Genomic DNA, 23,411 nt, shown 5'->3' with positions numbered 1-23,411 from the left:
GCTTGAAAAAAAGAAAAACCTGAAGTGATGAATCATTAATCCAAAACATGTACTATTTTCAATATAAGCACTACTTCTAATGTGATACTTTCCCATGTATTCTGCCAGTTGTTATTTTCCAGATCTCGTCGTTCAAACATATACCTAATGCCATTAATTTGTTACAGAATTTTTTAATTCTTTTTTAAGTGCATATGGATGTCTTCTATTGTTTTTATACCATACATATCTCATTCTAAACTTAGAGGTTTCCATAGTTGTCATTAAAAAGCACGTAGACAAAATATTTTATGGTATCTATAATAAATGCAAAGAAATCAATACAAACAAAACTTGGCTTAGCAAACTGTACATACATAAATATGTTGGTTTTCAACTTGACATTCAACATTTTTTCCTCATAAAAACTTCTGCAATCTTATTTATTACATCCATTTTTTTTTAAACCTTAAAAAAGTGCATCTCAGATTTACACCTTGTGCATCCAAAGCAAAAGTTAGAACACCATGCCTGAAACAGAAACCACAGGGAATAATACATTGCCATACAAGATTCTTTAAAATTGTATGTTACAAATGCTCTAAAATTCCTTAAGCATTGGTTATTTTGTATACTGTAGATACTGAGAGGGTATTTAACAAAGACTGGCTAATGGGTCATTTGGAGCAGCACACAGGAAAGGATCTACAGTATCAAGTCCTTGGCTATGCATAGTACAGGGCAATGACCTGGATATAAAGTGGCTAAAAGATCCCAAAAGCTGTACAGAAGAGGTTTCCCTCCCATACATTGCATCCTCCTTAGTACCCAGGATGCGAGTATTGAGATGATGCTACTCAGGTAATACGTTGTACACTTTGATACCGATACACTGATGAGTTTCGAGCGGAGTGCCAGCAGAGAAATATACGGGCACAGAAGTGGCTACAGCAGACAGGTAAAGCTGCCACACTGAACCCTGTCACCCTTTAAAACCACCTTGCTCCCAGCCAGCACTCCAGCAAGGTCTCCCGCTGTCCCACAGGCCCCCAGGCCTCCTTCACAATGGAGGAGGACCATTCATGTATTTCAGCATGGGGTGGAAAGAGCGGGCAAAGTTGTTTGCCATAGCACAGCTGTAATCCTCCTCGGTCATGGGCACCAGGCATGCCAGCCCAATCAGGAGCAGCAGGAGGAGCTGAAGTGGCAGAGCAGCTCTGAGGACTCTGAGGAAGAAGGATGGGCACCACCACACTGGCCCAGCCTCAGAAGGGGAGGAACCTGAGCCACCTCTTGTGGACCTGAGGAAAGAAGACGGGCAGTTGAATACACTAAAACATTACTACAGCAGAGGTTACCCTTGGGCACTCAACCTCCCCTGAAGGCCGATTTACAATTTGCACAGACTTTGATTGACAACTGCAGAGGTATTTTTCAGTGAACATGCTATTCCCCTAACATTTTTAAGAGACCCTGGATTTCTAGACTGGGTAAGAAAACACCAAATGATCACAATAGAAGGGGCTTTGTGACCCACATGGTCCCTTTACCATTTATAGGGAAGACTCTCCATTTACAGCACTATGCTATAGCAAAGGGGAAAATAAAAGGTGGGCCATACCTGCCATATTTGTTCAATGCATGCTGTCTAAAAAGGTGGGCCTTCTTGTTTAAAACGGCTAGTTGCATTTGATTTACAGAGGTTTCTACATTTGTTATGGTATAAGGTATCCATGAGGGTATAATGCATTGAGATTCAGTTACATCATTTTCTGCCAATCAATACACCAAGATACAGGCAATGGGGACTTATTTTCTACAAAGCACATTGTGTTTTGAATCGTGCACGGAATCAGCAGTTAAAATCTATCCGCTCAACTGACTTGACACCATCACCTTCCAAGTGATTTTCTCCCTTATGTTGTTGGATATAATTTGAAATGGCACATACCTATCATGTCTATGAGGCAGTAGAGATCTAACACAAATATTTCCAAAGGGACACTTCAAAAATCCATTTTCTTACTTTAATGAAAGATTAAGACATAAATTTCACATTTTTCTTTTTGACTGAAACTGTCCAGAGCTGTAAAGGGTGACTAGGAAAAATTAAATCTGATGGTCTCAGTGTGCTAATTAAATGGCATGGGAAAATACTGTCTTTCAGCACAAGCCAAAAATGGAAGAACTCAGAGCCTTCAAGTAACTTGCTTCAAGAACTCTGCCATTAGGACATCAGATCATGAATTTTGTCTCAGATATGTTGCTATAATACATTTGCATGGTTGCTATGATCATGAGGCCTCAGAAAATCTATGGTTTCCAAGAGTTTAAGAGATAAAAATTCTCATAAGGAGATGTGGTAAATCAGGCTTATTGGCTGCGGTCAAATGCTCCCCAGTAAAGTAAGTATGGGCTGATGGCTCCTTAGTGTTTCTTTGACTTCCCCTTGTTCTTTTGATCCTGTCTCCCTGATAAATCTGAATCTGAGTGAGGAAGCATCCAAAAATGAAAATATCATCTTCAAAACAATGCCAGGCTTAGCAAGGGTTCCCTTTGCACATGCTCAGAAAAGAATTATTTCTGTGCTTGAGAGTATTTTATTTTCTTGTTCATATATGTATAGCACCCCACTATGAGGACTTCAACAAAGCCAAGAAAATTTGGTAAAGTTCAGGTGGCCAACAGATACATAAACACTAATTTAGCAGATATGCTAAATTATTAGCTTGAACTAAATATCCCAGGAAGCAGTGATGATCAAAACATCAGATCTTGTGTTATCTGAATCCACACTATTGTAGCCCAGATGGAAAGATGCTTATCGCATAATGTAGGATCACATATTATAAAAAAGATATTGAAAGGACATGGCACATGAAACAGCACCAGAGCATTCCATATGAAAGCTCAATTAGATCAGGACTTCTACTGTCTGAGAATACCAATACAGAAAGTTAATGGACTGAGGCAGGAACAAAGGGAACAAGGAGTGCTTAATTACCTTCCAAGCATTTGATTACACAGCCTACCTATTTATAAGGCTCTCATGGTATAAACGTTGTTAATCCAAAGCAAAAAATGACCACATTTCTGCAGCTGCTAACTGGTGTTTGATAATGAGTGAAGTGTCATTTTCTTCATTATCCCAGAATTACCCTGGGACAACACTGGGTGTCAGAAGGGGAATATCCAAAAAGCTGAATCAAAAAGTAGCAAAGTTTTTCTTTCTGGCTTTTCTTTTCTTTTTCCTATTAGTAGCACAATCCAGCACTTCTTGCTTTGTGTTTTACAAAAAAAAAAAAAAAAAAAAAAAAAAAAAAGTAAGCTTGCATGGCTGATTTCAAAAGGAACACAAACTTTCAAAAACTAAAACAATCCACAGCAAACCATATTTTCTGCAGTGAAGTAGGGTATTGAAGAATAATACTGCAAGGAAGCAATTCAAAAAGCAAATAATGAAATGTTACAAAAACATCTTCAGAGGGGGGAGTTATAAAAAGTTTGAGTGCTCTACTGCTTGTGTTTATGGCAGGCACACCTCTGCAATCTACATAACTGGCTGAAAAATGGAATGGGCCATCTTAGTGTGTATAATAGATTTGGTAAAGAGAGATGGTTAAAATGATACATTGTTAATAAATAAAGTTCACTGTTTTTAAGGACAGAACACCTATTTAGCCTGGCAGGAGAAAGGAAAGCTGAAGTACTGTGTACCACTTTGGAGAAAAATCTAATTTCTGTTCTTGAGCTTGTCTCTTTAGCTGCCTCTTCTGATTGCTCCACCATTTGTCACACTGTGAGGAGGAAAAGAGGTAGGGCCATCTGCTAGTCACTCCAGTACACAATTCCAACTTAGCAGATGAAAGAGGGAAGCACAGCTGCAGTCCTGGCCAACAGTAAGCTTCTTCATGTCAAGAAATTTTATATATTAATATAAGTGCAAGCAATAGCTACCCTTACTTTGAGAGTTTGTAATGTCAGTGATATTGGAACTCTTCTCTAAGCTTTTCAAGAGAGAAGAAGCTAATTTATCAGGCTGTAGATAGGACGGTCAAAGCGAACTTTAATTTCAGCTCAAAGGGGAACCTTTTTGTACAGATGATTGCTACTTTTTTTCCCAAGGAAAATATGGTTGATGTAACCAATCTGTATTGCAGTAAGCATCTGAAAGCTTTAAAAAAGGAATTTATCATTCAAGTGAAGCTGATAGAAATAAATAAAGTTAATTTAATGCTAAGTGACTAATGGAATGCGGAAAACAGGCTTACATTGAAAGAAGCACTGCTGGCCTAGTAGGATGTTATTTACTGCAGTTAATCAAGAATGGGCCTTAATTTAATATCTTTATTAAAAGACTACTGCACACAATATAAGAATAGTAAATTTCATCTGTATGATGACAGATGCTGAAGGTCTTTGCAAATACCAGACAGGATTGGCTTCTTGCACAGAAAAGAAGTGGGTGAATCTAATAAGTTTAAGAAGCAACAGCTCTATATGATAATCAAGTAACAAGCCCTGAGTGAGGGAGATAACTGGGAAAAGAATCATAGCAAGCCAAATGCAAACCTTGTGTTTGAGCTACTGTGTAGCCATGAGTATAATTTTGTGGGCAAAGGCACAAAGAGTGATGTGGTTTGGCCTGCTCCAGAACAGTAAGTGATCTTTAAAGATCCACTAGTCATTTGGGGAGGCCTGGGGAGAGCAGGAAATGGGGTTTGGCACTATGGCACTAAGACCTGAATAGAACTGTTCAAGAGAAACAATGTAAACACCCCTGAGCAAACGGAACCACTATTTTAATCTTTTAACATTTTAATCACTTCAAAAAATTCACAGGCAAAGATCCAAGTGTACACTTATGACAGCTCTATTAAACTGATGAAGAAAGAGGAATTGCTTCTTGGATTTTCTTTCCCACCTAGCACATGATTACTAGTACAGCTTGGATGAGATTCCAGTTAAATCCACAGTGTAATGTATAGCTTAATCCTGCACCTTTCTTAGCATCTCACTATATATGCCTGTCTTTTTGTGGTGATAATGGAGAAGGCAAAGTGATATGACACTTACTATACACAAAGCATGGCCCCTCTAATTTTTTAAATGAAATTTCCTTCACAACTTCTTGTGTGATAAACCTTCTGGGACTGACTTTATTTCTCCTTTATACTAAACTCTAACAGGGTTTGCTGATCCAGTGCAAGATCAAACACAAAGTACTCTGATCAGAGGCATGTCAAAATATTAAAGAACACAGTGACAGCTTGTACCGCATTATCCGTTAAAACCACATTATACATCAACCACAACCTGTCTGGCTTGCGCATTTGATTAAGTTTCCTATTCAGCAGTGACTCATTCATATTCCATGCTTGTCTGAATGACAAATTGAACATTGTGTTGTGCTGCTACAAGATGTGTTAATAAACAGTGCTGGAAAGCCTTGATCTGAAAGGTGCCGCAGCAATGCCACTGCTAGGACAGGGGTTGATCCCAAAGCTGCCAAACGCTGCTAGCTGCTCTTCAAGCTAGGGGCTTGCACCTACAACCAGAAACTTCAGAAGGCTGGCAGAAGTGGTTTGACTACACAGGAGAGTGGAAAAGCGCACACAATGTGTTTCTTGAGTACAATGGTGCTAGTGCAAGCGTGCTGATCTGTCAAAGACATCGTCCCTCCTCCTCGCTGTTAGTGGCGGCAGAGTAAAGCTCCTCTCCTCCCTTTTTTTAACCTCCCTACGAGAAACAAAACTCCAAGCTTCATAACAGACTGGAGCTGAATAATTAGTTCTCTTTCTCCATCAGACAGAAAGATGGATTTTACATATATCCCCTATTTTCTATGTGGTTTCCTTCTGTTTCAAAGGAAAAAATCCTTAAAAATAGGCAGCTACTTAGTGCATGTGGAAGCAATAAAAGATACTTGTTCTGTTTGTTACATGGTTTTACAACTATGCCACTTTACTCACTGTCCCTAACTACATATGTAAAGCAAACTTTTTAGAAGAAGTGTTTATGTAAATATTGACATGGTAAGTAGTTTTGCTCTTTACTTCATTTATAATGAGAATAAAATCTTGATTTTGCTCATAAAACAAATAATACTCTTAAAGGTATTTTGTCTGCTTGTTTGTGGCTCAATCACTGTATTAGATGTATTTACTTCTTTCTTTGACTTTAACAGGAGTTATTTTTTAAAAATATTACTTAATTTTGTGTTTTCTTCTTTCCAACATAGAATCTTTGACTCTACAAACAAATCAGTTAATTTTTGATATGCAGAGAATAAATGAAATTTAGGTTATATGAGATTTATTATTAGATTTAATAAGAACAAATATACCTTAATCACACTTTCTGATTATTTTAGCAGTGTGTAAGACACTGAAATAGCAAAAGATGTCCCCTTTACACACATTGGCTTGCTCCTTTCCTTTTATAATTTTTTTTTTAACTTCATAATTGTAGAGGCTAGTAAACCGATCAGTGAAAGAGTGAAGGTACACACATCACACTGACAACAACAAGAATGCAGAAGCACTGTTAGTTGCAGAGATGACAGGTTGCTGGAGACACCGTGGAAAGCAAGAAGCTGTAGCTGCACGCCTGCTCTCTACTGGTCAGACAGAGATGGGGCAGTGCTGCTCCCGGAGCAATGCAGGGATGCGAGCACTGGGTGAGCCATGGCAGTGTTAGCATGTTATACTGCAGTTCGTCTGAGGAGGGGAGAGAAAGTGATCCCGAGTCTCAATACTCTCAAATTCTGAGTTTTAGTTTTGAGTCTAAAGTATTGAAAACCCACAAACTGAACAAAACGTTTCAGGGGAAAACAAAACAAAAAAAAAAAAAAACAAAAAAAAAAACAAAAAAAAAAAAAAGGAAGAAAAAAAGAAAGAAATAAATAAAGAAAAGAATGTTAGTATGTCTCATCCAGATCTGTGGGTTTTGCAAATTCTAGAATATGATATTGGCCTATTACCTGCCTTAATTTAATACCTAGAGGTAAAGAGGATGATAGAAAGTGTTTGCCATGAACTTATTAGCATTCCTCTTAAATCACACCAAAATAAAATAATCATTAAATATCATGACTGCAAACACACACTCACTCTGATCAGGCATATGAAAAATAAACATTGATTACATGGGATTTCTGTGAAGCAAAATCTGCAGCTGTCCAAGGATTAGCCTGCGTCTCTATTTAACAAAGAATTTGAAGTAATTGAAAGTCCCTTTTGCTGAATGATTAACAAAAGGGAAGTTACCACTTGTGTAAGTCCTGACCACCTGATGGAGTCAGTGGGACTGAGAGGAACCACGGCCAATTTCTATCATCCTCTTGGCGTTCTAGAACAGAGTGCGGAAACCAGGAGAATAAGGTACCTGCTATGTGGACTGCTGACAGAGGGTCCAGGCTGTGAGAGACTACATTTGCCCCGTGGCTGTTTGCAATGAATAGGGGGTAAAGAAAGAAGAATGTTCAGTCCAGGCAAATAAAGACAAGCTACTGATGAAACTAAATTAAAAGTGCAGCAAAGGAAACATAAAAAAAAAAAATCAAATGAAGTGACCAATACCCATGAACCAAGGAAACTGGCTTTTCTTTGCGCCTAGCTGATTATGAAAATTATTGGAACACACAGAGTGATCTCAAAAATAACAATTTAGACATTATTTTTATGAACAGTAGCTCTAGGTTTTAAAAAAAGTCTCTAGAAATTTAGTTCTAATAATATGTAATATGAAATAGATGTTATCTTATTAAGCTGAATATGGAAAAATATATAGATTTAAAAATGCACATGCAGAAAAATTAATACTCTCATGGAAAAAAAGGTCCAAGACCCTCCTTTGGCAAGTTTTGCCTCTCCTACACCCCACGACTTTGAAGGCCAAATAACTGTAAGGGCATTCTTGCACTCACAGCTATTTGCTGTATTATTTAATGCAGTTAGATGTTTATAATCCTGATTGTATTTCTTTTGTATTAGTATTTATTTACTTAGCATCAGCATATTTGGCACTGAAATTCTAAACACTTTAGTATCACTTTAGTCTTCAAATTGTGTGGGTGCAGAACCCAGAAGTTTGAAAACTAGACCCAAGGAATCATACAACTTAGCTATGAATTATGGAGGAAAAAAAAAAAAAAGAACAAAAGTAGTCACATATATGAACAGTAACAAATTAGAGACAGACAAATCCTTATGAAAATATTAAGATGAAACTGATCATAATTCTACATGCTCTTTAGACAAAGATTTATGGTGAAATACTTCTCCATTTCCTGTAATGGTCAGGCAACCTTCAGTTACAACTTTGATATCAGAGTTATTAGAAATTATTTATGTTTAAATTTAAAAGATAAAAGAATTGACCTCTGAAATAAAGTGTTAAGGTTTATATTCTTTCTTCTTTGGAAAAGCCAGTATTCCTTTACATTCTCATACTAGCATCTAAAAGGAAACTAGTGAATGTAAACAAAAATTAAAAAAATAAATTAATTTCAAGAGCCATAGATTTATCAAGACAGAACTCAAGAGGCTTTACAAAAAAGTGCAAATGGAAAAACAAAACAAAACAAAACAAAATGAAAACCAATCTGATTGTCTTAAGAACTAAGGAAAAAAGCAAATTAATCAACCAATAGAATTGCAGAAAAAGACAAAATAATTGCAGTTCCAATTTGGGCTCAGAGTATGGAAGTGTTAAGTATTAGGCATGTATTGCTATATTTCTTGAATTTTGTGCCAGCGATGTACATGGACAACTCCAGAGTTGCCACTGTAGCCATTTATTAGGTCCTGCACAACTAGCTGGTTTGAATAATGTTTTTGTGCCCTTCAGCTCTACTTAGCCATTCATCCAAAGTCTCAATAAGACCATCTGCAACCTGCATCAGAAATGACAAAAGAACTTATTGAGATTCTTGATGAAGCAGCTCTGAAGAGAAGGCCAAACAGAAATGGAGGACTGATTATACCAGACAAGACCAGACTTTGGGGTGCTGCCATCACTAGAGCAAAATACAAGAGACACGACATGCCATACCATGGTAAACCAACCACACTGACAGCCCTGGTTTCAGATAGTATTTACCACTTCTGATTTCATGCAGGATGGGATATGCAGCAGGGTTGGGGAAAGCAGCTGTGTTTTCCTTTTGGTTTATGCCATTTCCTTTCCTAACAAGTGGGAAGGGGTGACTTCCAGCTGGCTAGAACTGATGTAGATATCTATAGTTCCCATCCAAGTGGTGGAAGAATATAAAATGACATGAAATTACCGTTCTCTGTCTGCTTGGAGTGCTTCTTCCAGATACCGGACTCACTGAGCCTGATGTGTCTAATTCATCAGAAGACCATGAGGACAATTCCTAAAGTTCAGAAGGAATGGAGCTCAGAAATACAGCAACTAGCTGTACAGGTAAGCAAACTAGAAAAGTTACCCTGAGTGAAATTCCAGCAGAGTTATTTCCAAGCCAAATAAAATAAAACAGCTAAATTTTGTTACCAAATTTTAAAAGACTAAGGCCTTTCATGTTTTCTCTGTCAGCCCTAAAGGAGAAGAAAAGCAAACAGTAGTTAAAACTTCCTTTGCTTAGGTGACACATTTTCCACCAAAGTCAATACAAGGGAAAAACCGATTGTTCTTTATTGGCTGTGAGCTACAAGAAAAGTTTGGTACTACCAAGATTTTGATTAAACAGGTAGAAATCCACTGCTAATCCAAGTCCTTTAAAATAAGTGAACTAAAGGAGAGCCTTGAAATCTTTACTCTGTATCTGTAACTGCTGGCAAAGACGTATGTGTAATGCCCTCTCAAACACCTGAGATACACGACAACTTGAAAAGATTTGGACTATAGCTCACAGTCTAAGAGGCACATATGAGGGACTCCTTACCCTATAACAGAATTTATTTTATGTTTTTTTTTTCTCTCTTTGACAGAGTGTGCATTAACTTCCTTTCCAGTGACAACTGACATACTATAATTTTCAGTACTGCTACTGGAATAATTATCTCATATACTTTGCCAGTTGACTGATTCAGTAATAGCAGGGTAAACAAACCAAGAAGTTCAGTAATTGCTACACCAAATAGAAAAAAAAAAATACTGAATTTAAACCCCCCTCTATATCAGAAGAGATATTTACAATATGAAGTTGAAGAATACTTTATGATATTCAAGATTACATGTTCTATCTTGATAAGCACTGCAAACCACAGAAACAGAGCAGCCAATAGCAATGATCAGAGAAAGGCAATCGGAAGAGCAAGGAAACACGCTCAGTGAACAGAAAGGAATAAAAAGATGTGACTTACCAGTTGACTACTTGAAATATCTAGAATTTTCTCTAGGTCTTTAATATGACGTGTAACCTCTTTCAAGAGCAGCTTCAGTCTGTTTCCAATGACATGTACCTTTTCTTTGGCTTCAAGACAATCCTTGCCTTCAGCATTGACTAGCAATTGGCAAGACATATCTTGCAGTGACGCCACCTTCAACTGAGACTCCAGCAGTTCACGTCTGATTTGCTGTTGCCAAGGCAAGCATCAATTTTTTTAATAGCAGTCAAAAAAAAAAGAAAAAAAGTAGAATTCACAAAACTCAACATTTTAAATTAAAGAAATGGAAAAAAAAAGAGAAGCAATATAAATTTCTAATCTGACAGGATTACAGCAGCCTAGTAGCTGCCTGAGATTTAAAATCACGTGTTGTGCTACTAAGGGAAGTGAGTGGTGTTCCCTACCAAGGCAAAGTCAGTCATTGACTCTGGTCCCACAGCTCTGTGTTAGCACACAATGTACAGTGCTAACCCTCACAAGAAAGAGAAGTCTGATTAGATGTTTTTCTGGTGATGTGTTTTGGGAGAGTAAAGGGTGATTATAGTCCTACCATCAGAAGTCTGTGGTGATCCTGCAGTATTTCTGAGTCCAGATTTGGATTGATGGGCACAATCTCATTTTTTCTTCTGTCAATATTCTCCAACCAAAGCAGCAAGCCATGGCTCAGTTCGTGGAAATCCTACAAATGATGAATCATGGTTTTAACAGGGTAGCAGAATATTCCAGTCAAACTCAGGTTTTTAATTTAACCTCTGATACATTCTGCTAGCTAAATAAAATAACTTCCAAGAAGTATAGAATAGAATATGAGAATACTATTCCAGAGATGACAAATTTTGTAAATATTGGGCTGTAAATCCATGTTTTAGGTAGCACAGGTGTACCCTTGAGAAAAACCCACACCAAAGCTGTATTTTGGCTTTCACGGGCAAGTTTCAGATGGATCGTGTGCACACCAGGTAACTAAATGGTTTATATTTTCAGTATGTAGGCTGCTGACAATTTGAAATAGGCACAGTACAGACCTGGCACTGTATTAATGCATCCTGCAACGAGCTGCGCCAGTCTTCAATCAAGCTGCACACGTGCTCCCAGCGCACGTTCATCTGAGACAGGCGCTCCTGGAGCTTCTTGCTCTCCTCGCTGTCAGACTGAGTGAACTCTGAGCTGCACAGATTGATGGACAAGATGATTGCTTTGCGGTTATCAATTGCTTTCTGCAGCTCCTTGATGGTAAGACAAAGGGAAAGAAAGAATGGAAATTGGTAAATTGTGACTTTCAGAAACATGAAGTAGAGAACGCACCACAAGACTGCAATGCTTTGCCATCAGCAGCTGCAGAAAGGCACCAGTAACAGTACCTTTACTCTGGATATGACGTTTCTGGGCTCACTCTGTGACTCTGCAAATGTTCACTCTTTAACATCTACTAAAATTTTACTGTGAGCATAAACAAGAGCAAGCCAATTAAACTTGTAAAGTTTTAAAAGCCTGAAGTCAGAGTTGAATTTTAAAGATTTGGCTCATGTTTCAGATATTTTAAAGACAGAGTAGGTCCAACAAAATTTAAAGATGTAGCACAACTGTATTTTAGCTCACAATAAAACTTTTGCCCTCACTTCTCAGTTTTGCTGATAAACATGAAAACCAATGTATTTTCAAGTGGAATCTGTTGTCATCAGTATTTTAAAATAAAATCTTTTACTGAGAGAAACAAAAACATACAAAGAGTATAAAGAACTTAAATTTATAGAAGCACAACTTGTATAAAAACTCTGATTTGTTTATATTGGAAGACACAAAAGAAACCCCACCTCTGTTGGTTTGGAGGGTACTAATGGGCTTTCAAAGAGATGGTGAGATAAGAGCAGAATTCTCATGAAATCTCCCGTTTTCCACCTACTTTACAGCATTTGCTTAAAAGCACAATGTCACAGCAACCTTTGCAATACTTATGGCATCTGTATTTGGATTACAGTGAAGATGAGCATTGACATGCTTCACATGGATCACCGCCGGAAACAGCCTCTACTATCTGTTCACCTCATCCCTGGCATGAAGCACAGTGCATTTTGACATTGGGTCACATATTTTCATGCCCATGCTTGTAAGATACTAGTAACTGAATGTGAAGTTGTGGACCACCACATTTGCAGATCTTTATAGCTGTGGAATACACAAGAGAGATGAAAAACTAACATTCAGACTTTGATGCACCTGTGATGACAGAAGAAGAAAAGGAATGTTGCAAAGTGGCATCAAATTTTTCCGATTTTGCACTGGTGACATGGGGTAGGTTACAACACCTTTGGACTCCTTCTCATTCCTCCACACCAAGTAGTAATGTCTCAACAAGGCATTCTTTTGAACCAGCTATTTTGTTACCAATTTGAGTAGGAGAGAATTGATCTAACTTGGCACTTTTAAAAAATTTCATCAGTTTGGGTGACAATCAGGAGTTATCTGTACATTCTGGAATTACAGAATTGCCACAGAACTACTATTCCAAAACTTCATTTGGATAGCCACTGGTACATTTTCCTTCCAAAAGGTGATTCAGAAAATTACTTTCCCAGTTACTTTACCAGCAGCAGCCCACTATGTGGAGAAAACCAGCTGCAATTATTGGCAACCTCTTCAACATACCTGTTGCACTCAGTTTTAGAAGGTAACTCATGGAACAGAGAAATAAAACTCACTTTCAGTTTTTTAATCCTGAGCTCAATAGTTTGTATGTCAGTGCTGAGATCAAGGTGGTGGAGCTTCTCCAGTTCCTCTTCAGTTTCTCCCAACCAAGCCCAGATGCTATTAAGGTCAGAGTTGAACTGCTGCCATTGCTGAAGGTTCTGCTTCATCCTCAGCTCCTTGCTTAGAGCTTGAGCCTGGATTAATTCCCATCTTTCAATTACACCTGGAATTACAAACACCAAATTCAACAAAAGCTAAAAAAAACCCACTAGCTTCACACACACACAATTGCACAAACTGAATGCTGTTCAGGACAAAAAGATGCTCCATAAAAAGCCTAAGCCACAAACACTAATCACTGTAAAAACTAAGTTAGATTGAAGAAAGTGATGTTGGAGGGAAAGAATGAAGAACCTGCATGATCCCAGTCAACAGGCAATTTTATTGCTTTTTAATGTCAGACTTCTATGAGCAGAATTAAGCTGATACATGCAGGTCTCTAAAACAGGTTATGCTGGCAAAAAATGACATATTAAATTACCAGACAAGTGCAAACCAGACAAAAAAATATTAATATATCTAAGTAATCAGATATTTATTATTTTCATTGGTAGTTGTGCCTATCACTGTTTAATGGTCACACCTCACTACATTTGCCTTAGCTACTACTGATGCATTAGATAAACACCTGCACTAGAGAGAAATAAATAAGGAGCTATTTCTTGCTAGTTTTCTTGAAATGCTAAGGCGGAAGGACAAGTTGTAGCACTCCGTCAACTTAAAATTTACAAATAAGAGCCCACAAAAAAATAAAAGAGACTATATGGGTAGCTTATCATATCAAGCTAAGAATGGAGATGATGCCTTTAATAGTTTCTGGGAATCCATGTTTTCACAATCCAATGCCTCTTGTTCTACAGCTGATGTTTAAAATTAGCCAGAATACTTCTGGCTGAATACTGAATACTTCTATCAGGTGAAAATAAATTTCTTTACTGTAGGCAGATAATAGAGGTGAAAGCTAATATTAGAAGACACAAATGCTGGCCTAGGTGCTTGGAACAGCAATATAAGCAACCTTTTTCATGGGAAATCTTAAAAAAAAACAAACAACATTGCATCCACAGGGAGCTCCTGAAAGGCTTAGGGTTATACCTCATGATATGAAGGGGTTCTTAAAATGGCCTTGTATGCCTAAACTCTTCATACAGCATACACAAGGAATACTTACTATTCCTTACTATCACTATTAAAAAATATTAAACAGAACATGGTAACAGACAGTCATGTAAATATATATGTCAGAAAATAATACCAAGTGTTTATTGAGAAAAGCTTTGCATGTGTGCTGCTTTCCATAATTGCTGCTCATCAAATGAACTACATGTTACTTACCAGCTGTTTGTGTTTCAGTACTGTTCATGTTAATGAGTCCTGAAAATTTTTCTTCTTCCTCCTTCAGTTTATATCCAAGCCTTCTTACTGAGTCTATGCTTCCACTACATTCACCTAGAAGTTTCATCTGTGTTAAGAAACAAAATATTCCTTTTCAATATGCACTGTACAGGACTAATTGTATGGACAGTGAGAATTACAATGCAACTTCCAGAAATTTCCGGAAGTAAGTACAAGTGTGAAGAAAAAGGTCTATTATTTTAGCGATCTGCGCTGATACTACAAAAAAGTATATGCAGATGATAAAGGCTTAAACCATAAGTTATACAGAAATAACTTAGCACCATTATGCCAAATCGTTCTAGATGTCTTAGGTGCCATCTTTTCTAAATTTTAAGACACTATGGCAAGACACTAGAAGGTTGATAAAGAAAATTAACTTAAATGTGGAAATATTACTATGCATGCAGGCAGATGATTTTTAAATCCTGTCCTTAATGAAATTATTTGAATGGCTTTGAGAGAGATTTATCTTTCAGAAAATCTCTCTGTAAAAGCTTTTTAATCAGGGATTCCATACATGTAACTTTGCTTATATGATGCATGCTTATAATTCATTAGCAAGATGAATACTGTGCCTGAAGCTATAAAACATGCTTTTAAAACCAGAGGAATTTCAAACAAGGATATGATCGTTAGATGGATAAAAGCATGTGTGAGAAAGTACTTCTAGACATCTGCAAAAATGTAAAAGGAAAATAAATTCCTCAGAGTCATGTTCCTCTAATGCTATTGTAAACACACTAATAACATAAACAATAGCATGTGGTTAAGGGTAGTAACCACACAAGTGAGTCTGAGAAGCAGTCACAACTAATTGCTCTGCTGAAGCAGCTGCATTTCCTTCAATGGCTAAGCTAAGCTAAGCTTGGAGTGTATATCTGACCGGGGCTCCAAAACACACGCACATATCCTTTGTAAGTGGAATCCAGTTCTGGTCCTGTAGGTGTCTTGCTACGGATGATGTTTTCTGTTTGCTGTATCTGGAAGCGACTGGTGTCTAAGGCCTTGTCCAGCTGTCGGATACGTGCTTCCAGGGCACCCGGTTCACCTGTATCAATACCAAAGAAGAGGGACTGTCACCCCAACTTTTCCAAATTTCTTTTTTTTCCTTGCCCAGGCAGAATAGATATTGGGAATACTGTTTAGATTAGGCAGTGAAGGAGAAAAGTGGCAGCAGCAGTATGAGTGGTACAATGTCAAAGCTAAGTGATATCTAGTTACATTAGAGACTGTTAGCAAAAGATGACACCAATGAACAAGCTTGCCAAAAGAATACTATAGAAGAGTCCACAGTTTAAAGTAGGCTTGCAAATTATTCTGAAGTGACTTTTCCCCAATATTGAATGCCTTATCTTTTTTTGAAACAGAAAGTTCTCAGCATAGCATACTCTAACCTCACTGATTTTGGGAAACACCTTGCTCCCTTTCACAACCACTGTCAAATAAAACCCTGCAACCCAAATCTCCATTTTTATGATATAAATCCATGTAAAAATTTGGTAGCTTAATTTCTCTTTATTTCTCCCCACTAAAAAACAGAAGAAGTTGCATCTCCATGAAAGGATGCTATTTATATACAATTTTAGAGACTAAAAGTGGCATACAAATGCTAAATGATAATTGTTATAATCATACTGTCAAAATCCATAGATGACTGGACATCATGGAGGCCTGCAGCAAGTAGTCCATGACTGCTTTGGGCAACCACACTAAGCAGCAAAATTTACAGCATTTTTCCAATTATGTACTTGACAAAGATCATGCTTAACACATTTGAAAGATGGAATTATTCAAGCTATTGGGAACCAGTATCAATGTTTTTGAAGAAGGACTAACTTGTAGTTTCCTTATAGGGGTCAGCTGAATTCTGTGATAGAAATTAGCTACAGACAATGCTAATGTGAAGCAGATTCCAGCCTAGAGGACCACATGAGATCCTTCTTATCCATATTCTATCACTATGCCCAATTTCCATCTGTTTACAAAGACAGTTTGAATTTATTCATAAAGACACAATTAAAAACATGAATAGAGAAGGAAAGCCTTCTGTCCACTGAATTACAGAAAATCGAGCCTCTTGGATGATTAATCTTTTTTCATATGTAACACCACTTCACCCCAAATGGACAGGAAAAGGGCTCAACATTGTTTTTTGCTCATTACTTTAAAAAAAATTTCATGGATCAGAAAACGAAATACATTTCTTCCATAAGTACTGCATTACTTATACCCTTAATCAATAACATTATTCCACTAATTTGGGGAGTAAATAGAAATGGATAGTGAACCTCAGGCTTGTGTCACAGACACTAAGATTTTAATTGTTTGCTTTTTGCAATAAAGTCATTATTTAAAAAGAGGAAAACTGTGAAGTAATGAGAAAAAGTATTTGCAAATGCATCTATTTCCTCCAAGAGAGTCATCAAAAAAATGACACAGAAGGTTTAATCGTGCGCAATGAGAAAAGAAAATAATTTTCCAATATGAGTCTAAGATAAAGACAGTGCCTCAACTTGACATTTTGATCACATGAAACAACAGCTAAAAGTTTATATCTGCGCAATAATCCAAGATGTGGCTGTGTTAAAAAAAATAAAATGCAAATCTGAAAAATTAGGTATTGTTCTAGACCTTCTCCTTCTGCTAAGATGCAACAATGTATTAAGTCTGGTTGATGGACACCACAGAAAAAAGATCAATAAGATCAGGATCAGTTTAGTTTAGTTAGCCAAGGTGAGAGGGCTAATCTTCAGACATCATTGTTTCATCCATGCCCCCAAGGGTACCTTTAAGTGCAGTAGTAAAGCAGGAGGATACTTCTAAGTTAATATGCCAATGCTGCCATGTAAGAAATATTTATCTTGTAAGTTGTGAAAAGATAGCAGATGCTAGAAGAGAAAGAAGTTATGTTTGTGCACCATGGTATTTGCATCTGGCTATGCTTAGTCTTTTATGATGCCTACCAGAGATATTTTTGAGGGTGTTTTCTGTGAGTGTTACATAGGCCTCAAGAGTTTCAGGGATCTCTACATCTGAAAAAATAAAAGCACAATCTGAATTGATGGCTCAGCAATGGCTGTCTCCTTACAGCAGGAGTCCTTTTCATGGGATGGATTAAGTAAATTGTTCCAATAGCAAACATTTTCTCTGGAGAAGGAAAAGATGAAGACACAAACACAGGGAGGCTGCTATAAAGTCTCTTAAGATCCACGCAAACCTGACTATTCCCAGAGCAATGACCTGGAAAGCAAAAGACAGCCACAAGATCAGAGTAAAATACACTGGTATGTCTTATCCCGCAGCTAGCTCCATTTGGGCACTCTCACTTGTTAAGATTTATTACACAAAGCACAAACACTTAGAAAGGATTTCTATCTTCACTGGAGAACAAGACCCAAGATCCCACCTCAGACTAAACACTCATTTGCTGGAGTCTTGCCTGTATCAGGGCAGAGTTAGGATTTACTTAAACACTTGATGATTTTCACTGTGGGTCTCTTCCACAGCATTTCTTCATTAGTTTGTTCTGTACTTTTTGCCATATCCAGTATAGTTTCTTCTAGTCGGAATAACTTAGGACACAGGGCTGTTACAGATGACATATCCCATCTGGCAGGCCTCATGCACAAATACACAGCCAATTCCCTGCCATATCATGTACGCCTCTGCCATTTTCCAAGGCTGTCATCATCCAGGAATCTCCATCACTGTCTCTAAGGCCAGAGGGCCACTGAGATCACTTAGGAAACTCTATTTAAAGTCATCAAAGGGGCTATTTAAAGTACTTTTCCATGAGAATCTTGGCCACACAATCACACATAAAACATTTGCCTTTTTTTTACTCAGAGAAAACAGAATACTCAGTCTGCCACCATACCTGTTATGCCAGCTGCTCCTCTCAGGTAGAAGTCTTTTTCTTGTCCTTCGTCTTCTTCTGAGTGCAGTGCCCGTGAAACGGCTGTCTCCAGGTCCCTGCTGAGGTCGTAGTCATGATCCCACTCCAGGGGGATGGAGTCCACGCTCGCAGGGGTATCTCGCCCCGATCGCTCGCTCCTCAGTGGCTGGGAAAGAGGCAGCGAAAGGTTGGAAGAGGGGTGCGGGGAGAGAACGCTGTCCGCAGATTTGTCATGCCAGCGTATGTCAGAGAGATCTGCTGATTCATCCAGATCCACCTCTCTGTCTGAGAGGTCGTGCTCGTCATCTGTTAGCTAGAAGCATAATGCAAACAGAAGCGATCAGTGAAACGTGCAGGCGCACTGCATGGTCACCTTGGGTCAGTGAAATAAAGTAGCATTAGGTGACAGGCACACTGGTGGGGTTTTAATTTTGCGCATTTCCTTTTGCACCTTCCTTTCATTATTATTATTAAGGTATTAAAAAACCAAAACAACAAAGAAGATCAAAGTGCCAGCTCATTTTAATTACTTGAGGCACATAAAGTCTCACATAAGGCAAATACCTCCAGACTTTTACTGATGTTACTTCAATGCAAATATTAAGTTAGAAAAACATCTGGAAACAATTAATAGAAAGTGTAAGTGATCTTTATCATGAGTATTGCTCTTACTATGTTATTTCATATTTTGAAACCCCTGTATTTTTTTTGTTCCTTTCATTCAGTAGGACTTGAGGCACCAAAAATTGTTTTCCTTTCACTTTCTCCTTTTGTTTTCCTTTTCCACTTTTGAGCTTGTGTTCAATTTTAGAGACAAACTTCTACTCTTCTGATAATTTTATCATTATGTTTTTAAAAAACATCAATTCACTAAGCTGCCAGTCAAACTATCTGACAATGCAGGGAGATGTTCTTATGACCAGTACCACAGTGCTACTCCCATGAATAAAGTTTTATAAATCTCCAACTGGCATGCATTTTCATTATGATTTCCAGAAATTCCAGATTTCATCACCTTGCTCTCTGAACAGGATACAAATAGCATGTAATGGAAGGGAGGCAGATGGTCAGGGTTGCAACAAAATTTAACCACAGGATATTTGGAAAGTTACTTAGGTTTCATTTCAACGTCTTTCCTCATTCTCATATTTGTAAATTGGCAATAGACCAAACGAATAAAATCATATGTAAATATACACACAGGAAGGCGGATAAGTTTCTTGTGATAGCGCTCCACACGCCCGAAGACCTCTTGGCAGTAACGACGCAGCTCATCTAGTTCTTCTTCAATCACAGCTGCATCCAGGGGCTCACTTTTCTCAATGAGTTGCTCACCTTGCACAATTATCTGCTCAATTTTGTTGTTGTTCAGGGAAATTTCTTGCTGGAAAGCCTGCGTAAAAGAAAAGCTCATTCTTTATCAACAAAATCAACATGAAGACAATCTGGGTAATTAAAGATGCAAGCATTAAGAGCTTTATAGAACGAATGGTGTGGGTAACAAACATGGATTGTGCCAAATACTCTTGTCATGAGCAACAATGAGCAATTAAATTAAATTTAGTGTTCCACAGTCTTTCAAGCCAAAACCAGTGATACTTCATGGTTTACCATCTCATTCCTTACTTGTTGAATTTGGAAAGAAATCTCTTCTCTAAACAAGCCATGTCAATGATCAAATGTCTAGAATGAACAGAGATGCTAAACCTAGTACAGTGAAATTTTGGATAATGTGACATTTGGTATTGTTCTCTCCAGATAAGGAGCTTTCTGATGCAGAAATGGTTGAGAAATGTAGTAATTATTAGGTATTAGCAATAATGGAAACCTTACATAAATATTTTTTACTAATATTTCCTATTTTGATGTGGGAAAGTACACTATCATCTCTGGTTTTTCTTTTCATATTTTTCACAGATCAAAGATTTTCTATTTTGATAGAAAAGTACATATTGGAATCTGACATAACTCGTAACTTTTGAGGTTGAAGTCTTGGCTTGCAAGTAAAGGAACCATATCAGGCTGCATTTCTGCATAAAGTTTCTTAAAATTCTTTTCCCACTATGCATGATTTTTTCCCCCTCCCTTCTTTCATCCCTCCTTCTGTAACTACCCATTCTTTACATTCTTCATGTAACTATCGTTCTTTACCTTGAGTTGCTTTATCTTTGCTTGGACATCACACTCTGAGAAATGCTCAATGTTGGTCAGCTGCAGGTCCATCTCTGTTAGCCATACCAGGATGCTGTCACGTGCTGTTTCAAACTCCTCCCGCTGGCCAATAAAATGCTGGAGGGTGGAAAATTGAGTAGCATGAAATGACCAGAAATATAAAAACCGTCAGCAATAGTAGGAAAATTACCTTCATCCCCATCAAACCCAATTTAAACTCAGTACACCTTCTTCTTTCATTTCCTACATGCTTTCTGAGGTTCCTTTAGAGGTAACACCATTGAGAGCTGCAATTAGCTGACCTATGAAAGTCATCTTCCATGGGGAAGGTGGTGTTTGATGTCACCAAGCATTTGCCTACAGTCTATTTGTTTACTTTGGACTAAGTGAACTGATGAGCTTCCTTCCTCTTCCAAATGTAGAAATCCCCTCAAAACCACTGTGCAAATGCATTATACTGAAAGCTGCTGAAGTACCCTTGATTCATAATTAGAGTAGTGGAATTGAAGTCTTAAAAATGGAAAAATACTTTTAGCCTGCGCAGGATGGAGGTAACTCGCTTTTGTAAATTGTCCCATCTCTGGTTCCCCTCATGAACCATCTGCTTGAGGCTGCCATTGGAGTCAGTGCGGTTCTCCCGTGCCAGGCGCCGATATTGCTTATTGATCAGCTCCAGCTGAGTCAGGCTTTCGTGCACTTGTCTCTGGAAAGCCTAAAGCAGTATGAACAAAAGACACCTTCAGAATTTTAATTACTGAAATCAGGATACATATATAGATCTCTTGCCTTATTTTGACCCTTCTTCTGCACTCTGACTTATGTAAGCCAATAAATTCCATGAGTTGGAGATATCTCCTGAGGGCTGCCCTATAGAGATGCTGTCTTCTGATTAAAAAAAGCAAAACCAAAAAAAACAAAAACCCCTCCAAAAAACCCCAAAAAGTTCATAAAACTGACACGGTTCACTGAATAAGAAATTGCAACATGAATATCCATTACAAAGGCAAAATCAGTATAAGAAAACTAGCTCTTCTTTCTGTGAAATTATATGCTTCTGTATTTGAGAACAGAAGTACAAACAATGAACATGAAACTCTTCTTTAAAAAAAAAAAGTAACAGAAATCCAAGATTCCTGTGGCTTCATTGGATTTCTTTACACATATTGAATTTGCTGAAATGCAAACATTGAAGAGATTTGAGCAACTGTTTATTCTGAAACATGATACTAAATGAGACATCTCTTTATATTTAGCATGCTGGTGTGCAAATAAGTTTTGTCTTAAAATATTCACAGAAAAGAAAATGTCACAAATATCTATGCCAACTTATTTCTGGGCAAATGTTTGCACCATGTACTTTGGGTGCTTGCTCTGCTTTTACAAGAACCACAGTGATACAGCTGAGGTGCACAGGTGACTTAACCCATGGCTTTTATGTTGTGACTAGCAATCATGAAGCTTGGAGGAAGTACCTTGTAAAGAAATTACTGAATTTATACTTCTATTACTACTACTGTCAACAACACAGAATATTTTTTTCAAAAATCTACTTGTTTTTATCTTGTCACATCACATCAAAGGAAGACCTAAAAACCTAAATTTCACCAGCTGTCTTTTGAATACAAGTAGGGTTTGGATCCCACTGTAGTTCTACAAACTTGCTGTCTGATATTCCTCATAATGCAATAAAACAGTAAATCTCTTCCGAAACTAGACACCTCCCTTAACAAGGACTGTAGAACTGGGATAGGTTATATACTTCTGTAGAGAAATTTTAATTAAACACGTGAGTTTGCTACGTAAAAAGATATACACTTCATACTGCACCATTCAAAGCTATAATGAGATAAGCACATTTTTGCTGTAGTACCAGAGAAGAAAGTAGAGGAACTGGTTGGAAAAAAGATAAGGTTCTGTAGAGTCCTCTCAACATAATTATTCTCTTCATTGAACGGCCATCAAACTGGGTAGGGGACAGCCAAAAAAGAACAAATGCACTTGCAGCTATTGTGAAATGATCAGTAGAGCTGAATTAATATAAAATTGCACAAGTATTCCTATATTAGAGGCACAATTCTGACTGTATTTACTAGGATCATGAAATCTAAAAGTGTGCAGCTGCTGTTTCACCTGTTACCAAGCCTTCTCCAGCAAAAGAACAGCTGTTTATTTGCCTTCCATGTTTTCATCTCAGCTACCCAAGAATTCATCTGTTGCATTCTTTCCTATTACCTCTTTCAATTTCTTCATAAACTACTGGAGAGCAAGGAGTTTGTTTTTGTACAGTGAAGTCAGTGAGAGCCATCTCTGACCTCTGTGCTCATGAACTGAAAGGTTCCTATATGATGAGGTCTTTTTGTTATGTGTTGTTTTTTTAAATTAAAGTGCAGATATGGAGAAGAAAATAGAAAAAAAGCCTAGTTAAAGCAGAAACCTGCTTCCATTAGTATTTTTAAGTGGCTGACTTCATACCGAATTTACAGTAAAGCTGATGAATGCCACTGGATTTGAATACCACATTGCCCTCCTGCTATTTGGTAGGCAAAGAAATCAGATGCAGGAGAAAAAAAAAAGAAAAAACAGAAGGAAAAATGAGAAAGAACCAAACTACAGGGAAAGGAGGCTTTTTAAGAGGATACACTGTTCTCCTTGCATCTTATTCCTGCTGACACTCTACAGACAGTAAAAAATCCACAAGTCTGCTGCAGAGGAAAGGTTATCATAACAACTGAGGTTCAATGAAACAGACTTTGGGCAAAGTCAATTCAGCTGTAAAAATCAAAGAGTCAATATACTTGTCATATACTTGGCTTCTCATACAGACACTTACTAAATAACAGATTTAAATCCTGATCACCACATAGAGG

The 23,411-nt window shown here is 37.6% G+C and overlaps 1 protein-coding gene across 1 annotated transcript in view; it reads right to left on the bottom strand.

The window, feature by feature from the left end:
- Positions 1-284: 284 nt before the first annotated feature.
- The window catches only part of SYNE1 (spectrin repeat containing nuclear envelope protein 1), a 279,385-nt gene continuing 256,258 nt past the window's right edge, over positions 285-23,411 (bottom strand). Inside the window, exons 131-144 of the mRNA XM_053974692.1 lie at positions 21,074-21,256; positions 20,524-20,661; positions 19,574-19,765; positions 18,355-18,685; positions 17,441-17,509; positions 15,383-15,525; positions 14,415-14,541; positions 13,031-13,242; positions 11,357-11,557; positions 10,882-11,010; positions 10,308-10,520; positions 9,269-9,358; positions 7,366-7,424; positions 285-1,280 (exon numbers count right to left, since the gene is read on the bottom strand). Coding sequence (XP_053830667.1) covers positions 1,040-1,280; positions 7,366-7,424; positions 9,269-9,358; positions 10,308-10,520; positions 10,882-11,010; positions 11,357-11,557; positions 13,031-13,242; positions 14,415-14,541; positions 15,383-15,525; positions 17,441-17,509; positions 18,355-18,685; positions 19,574-19,765; positions 20,524-20,661; positions 21,074-21,256 — 2,328 coding nt within the window. The 3' untranslated portion in view covers positions 285-1,039. The remainder of the gene's footprint in view (positions 1,281-7,365; positions 7,425-9,268; positions 9,359-10,307; positions 10,521-10,881; positions 11,011-11,356; positions 11,558-13,030; positions 13,243-14,414; positions 14,542-15,382; positions 15,526-17,440; positions 17,510-18,354; positions 18,686-19,573; positions 19,766-20,523; positions 20,662-21,073; positions 21,257-23,411) is intronic.

This window comes from Vidua macroura, chromosome 3, assembly GCF_024509145.1.
Source record: "Vidua macroura isolate BioBank_ID:100142 chromosome 3, ASM2450914v1, whole genome shotgun sequence".
NCBI classification, from domain to species: Eukaryota; Metazoa; Chordata; class Aves; order Passeriformes; family Viduidae; genus Vidua; species Vidua macroura.
This window is presented reverse-complemented; position numbering and strand designations above follow the sequence as displayed.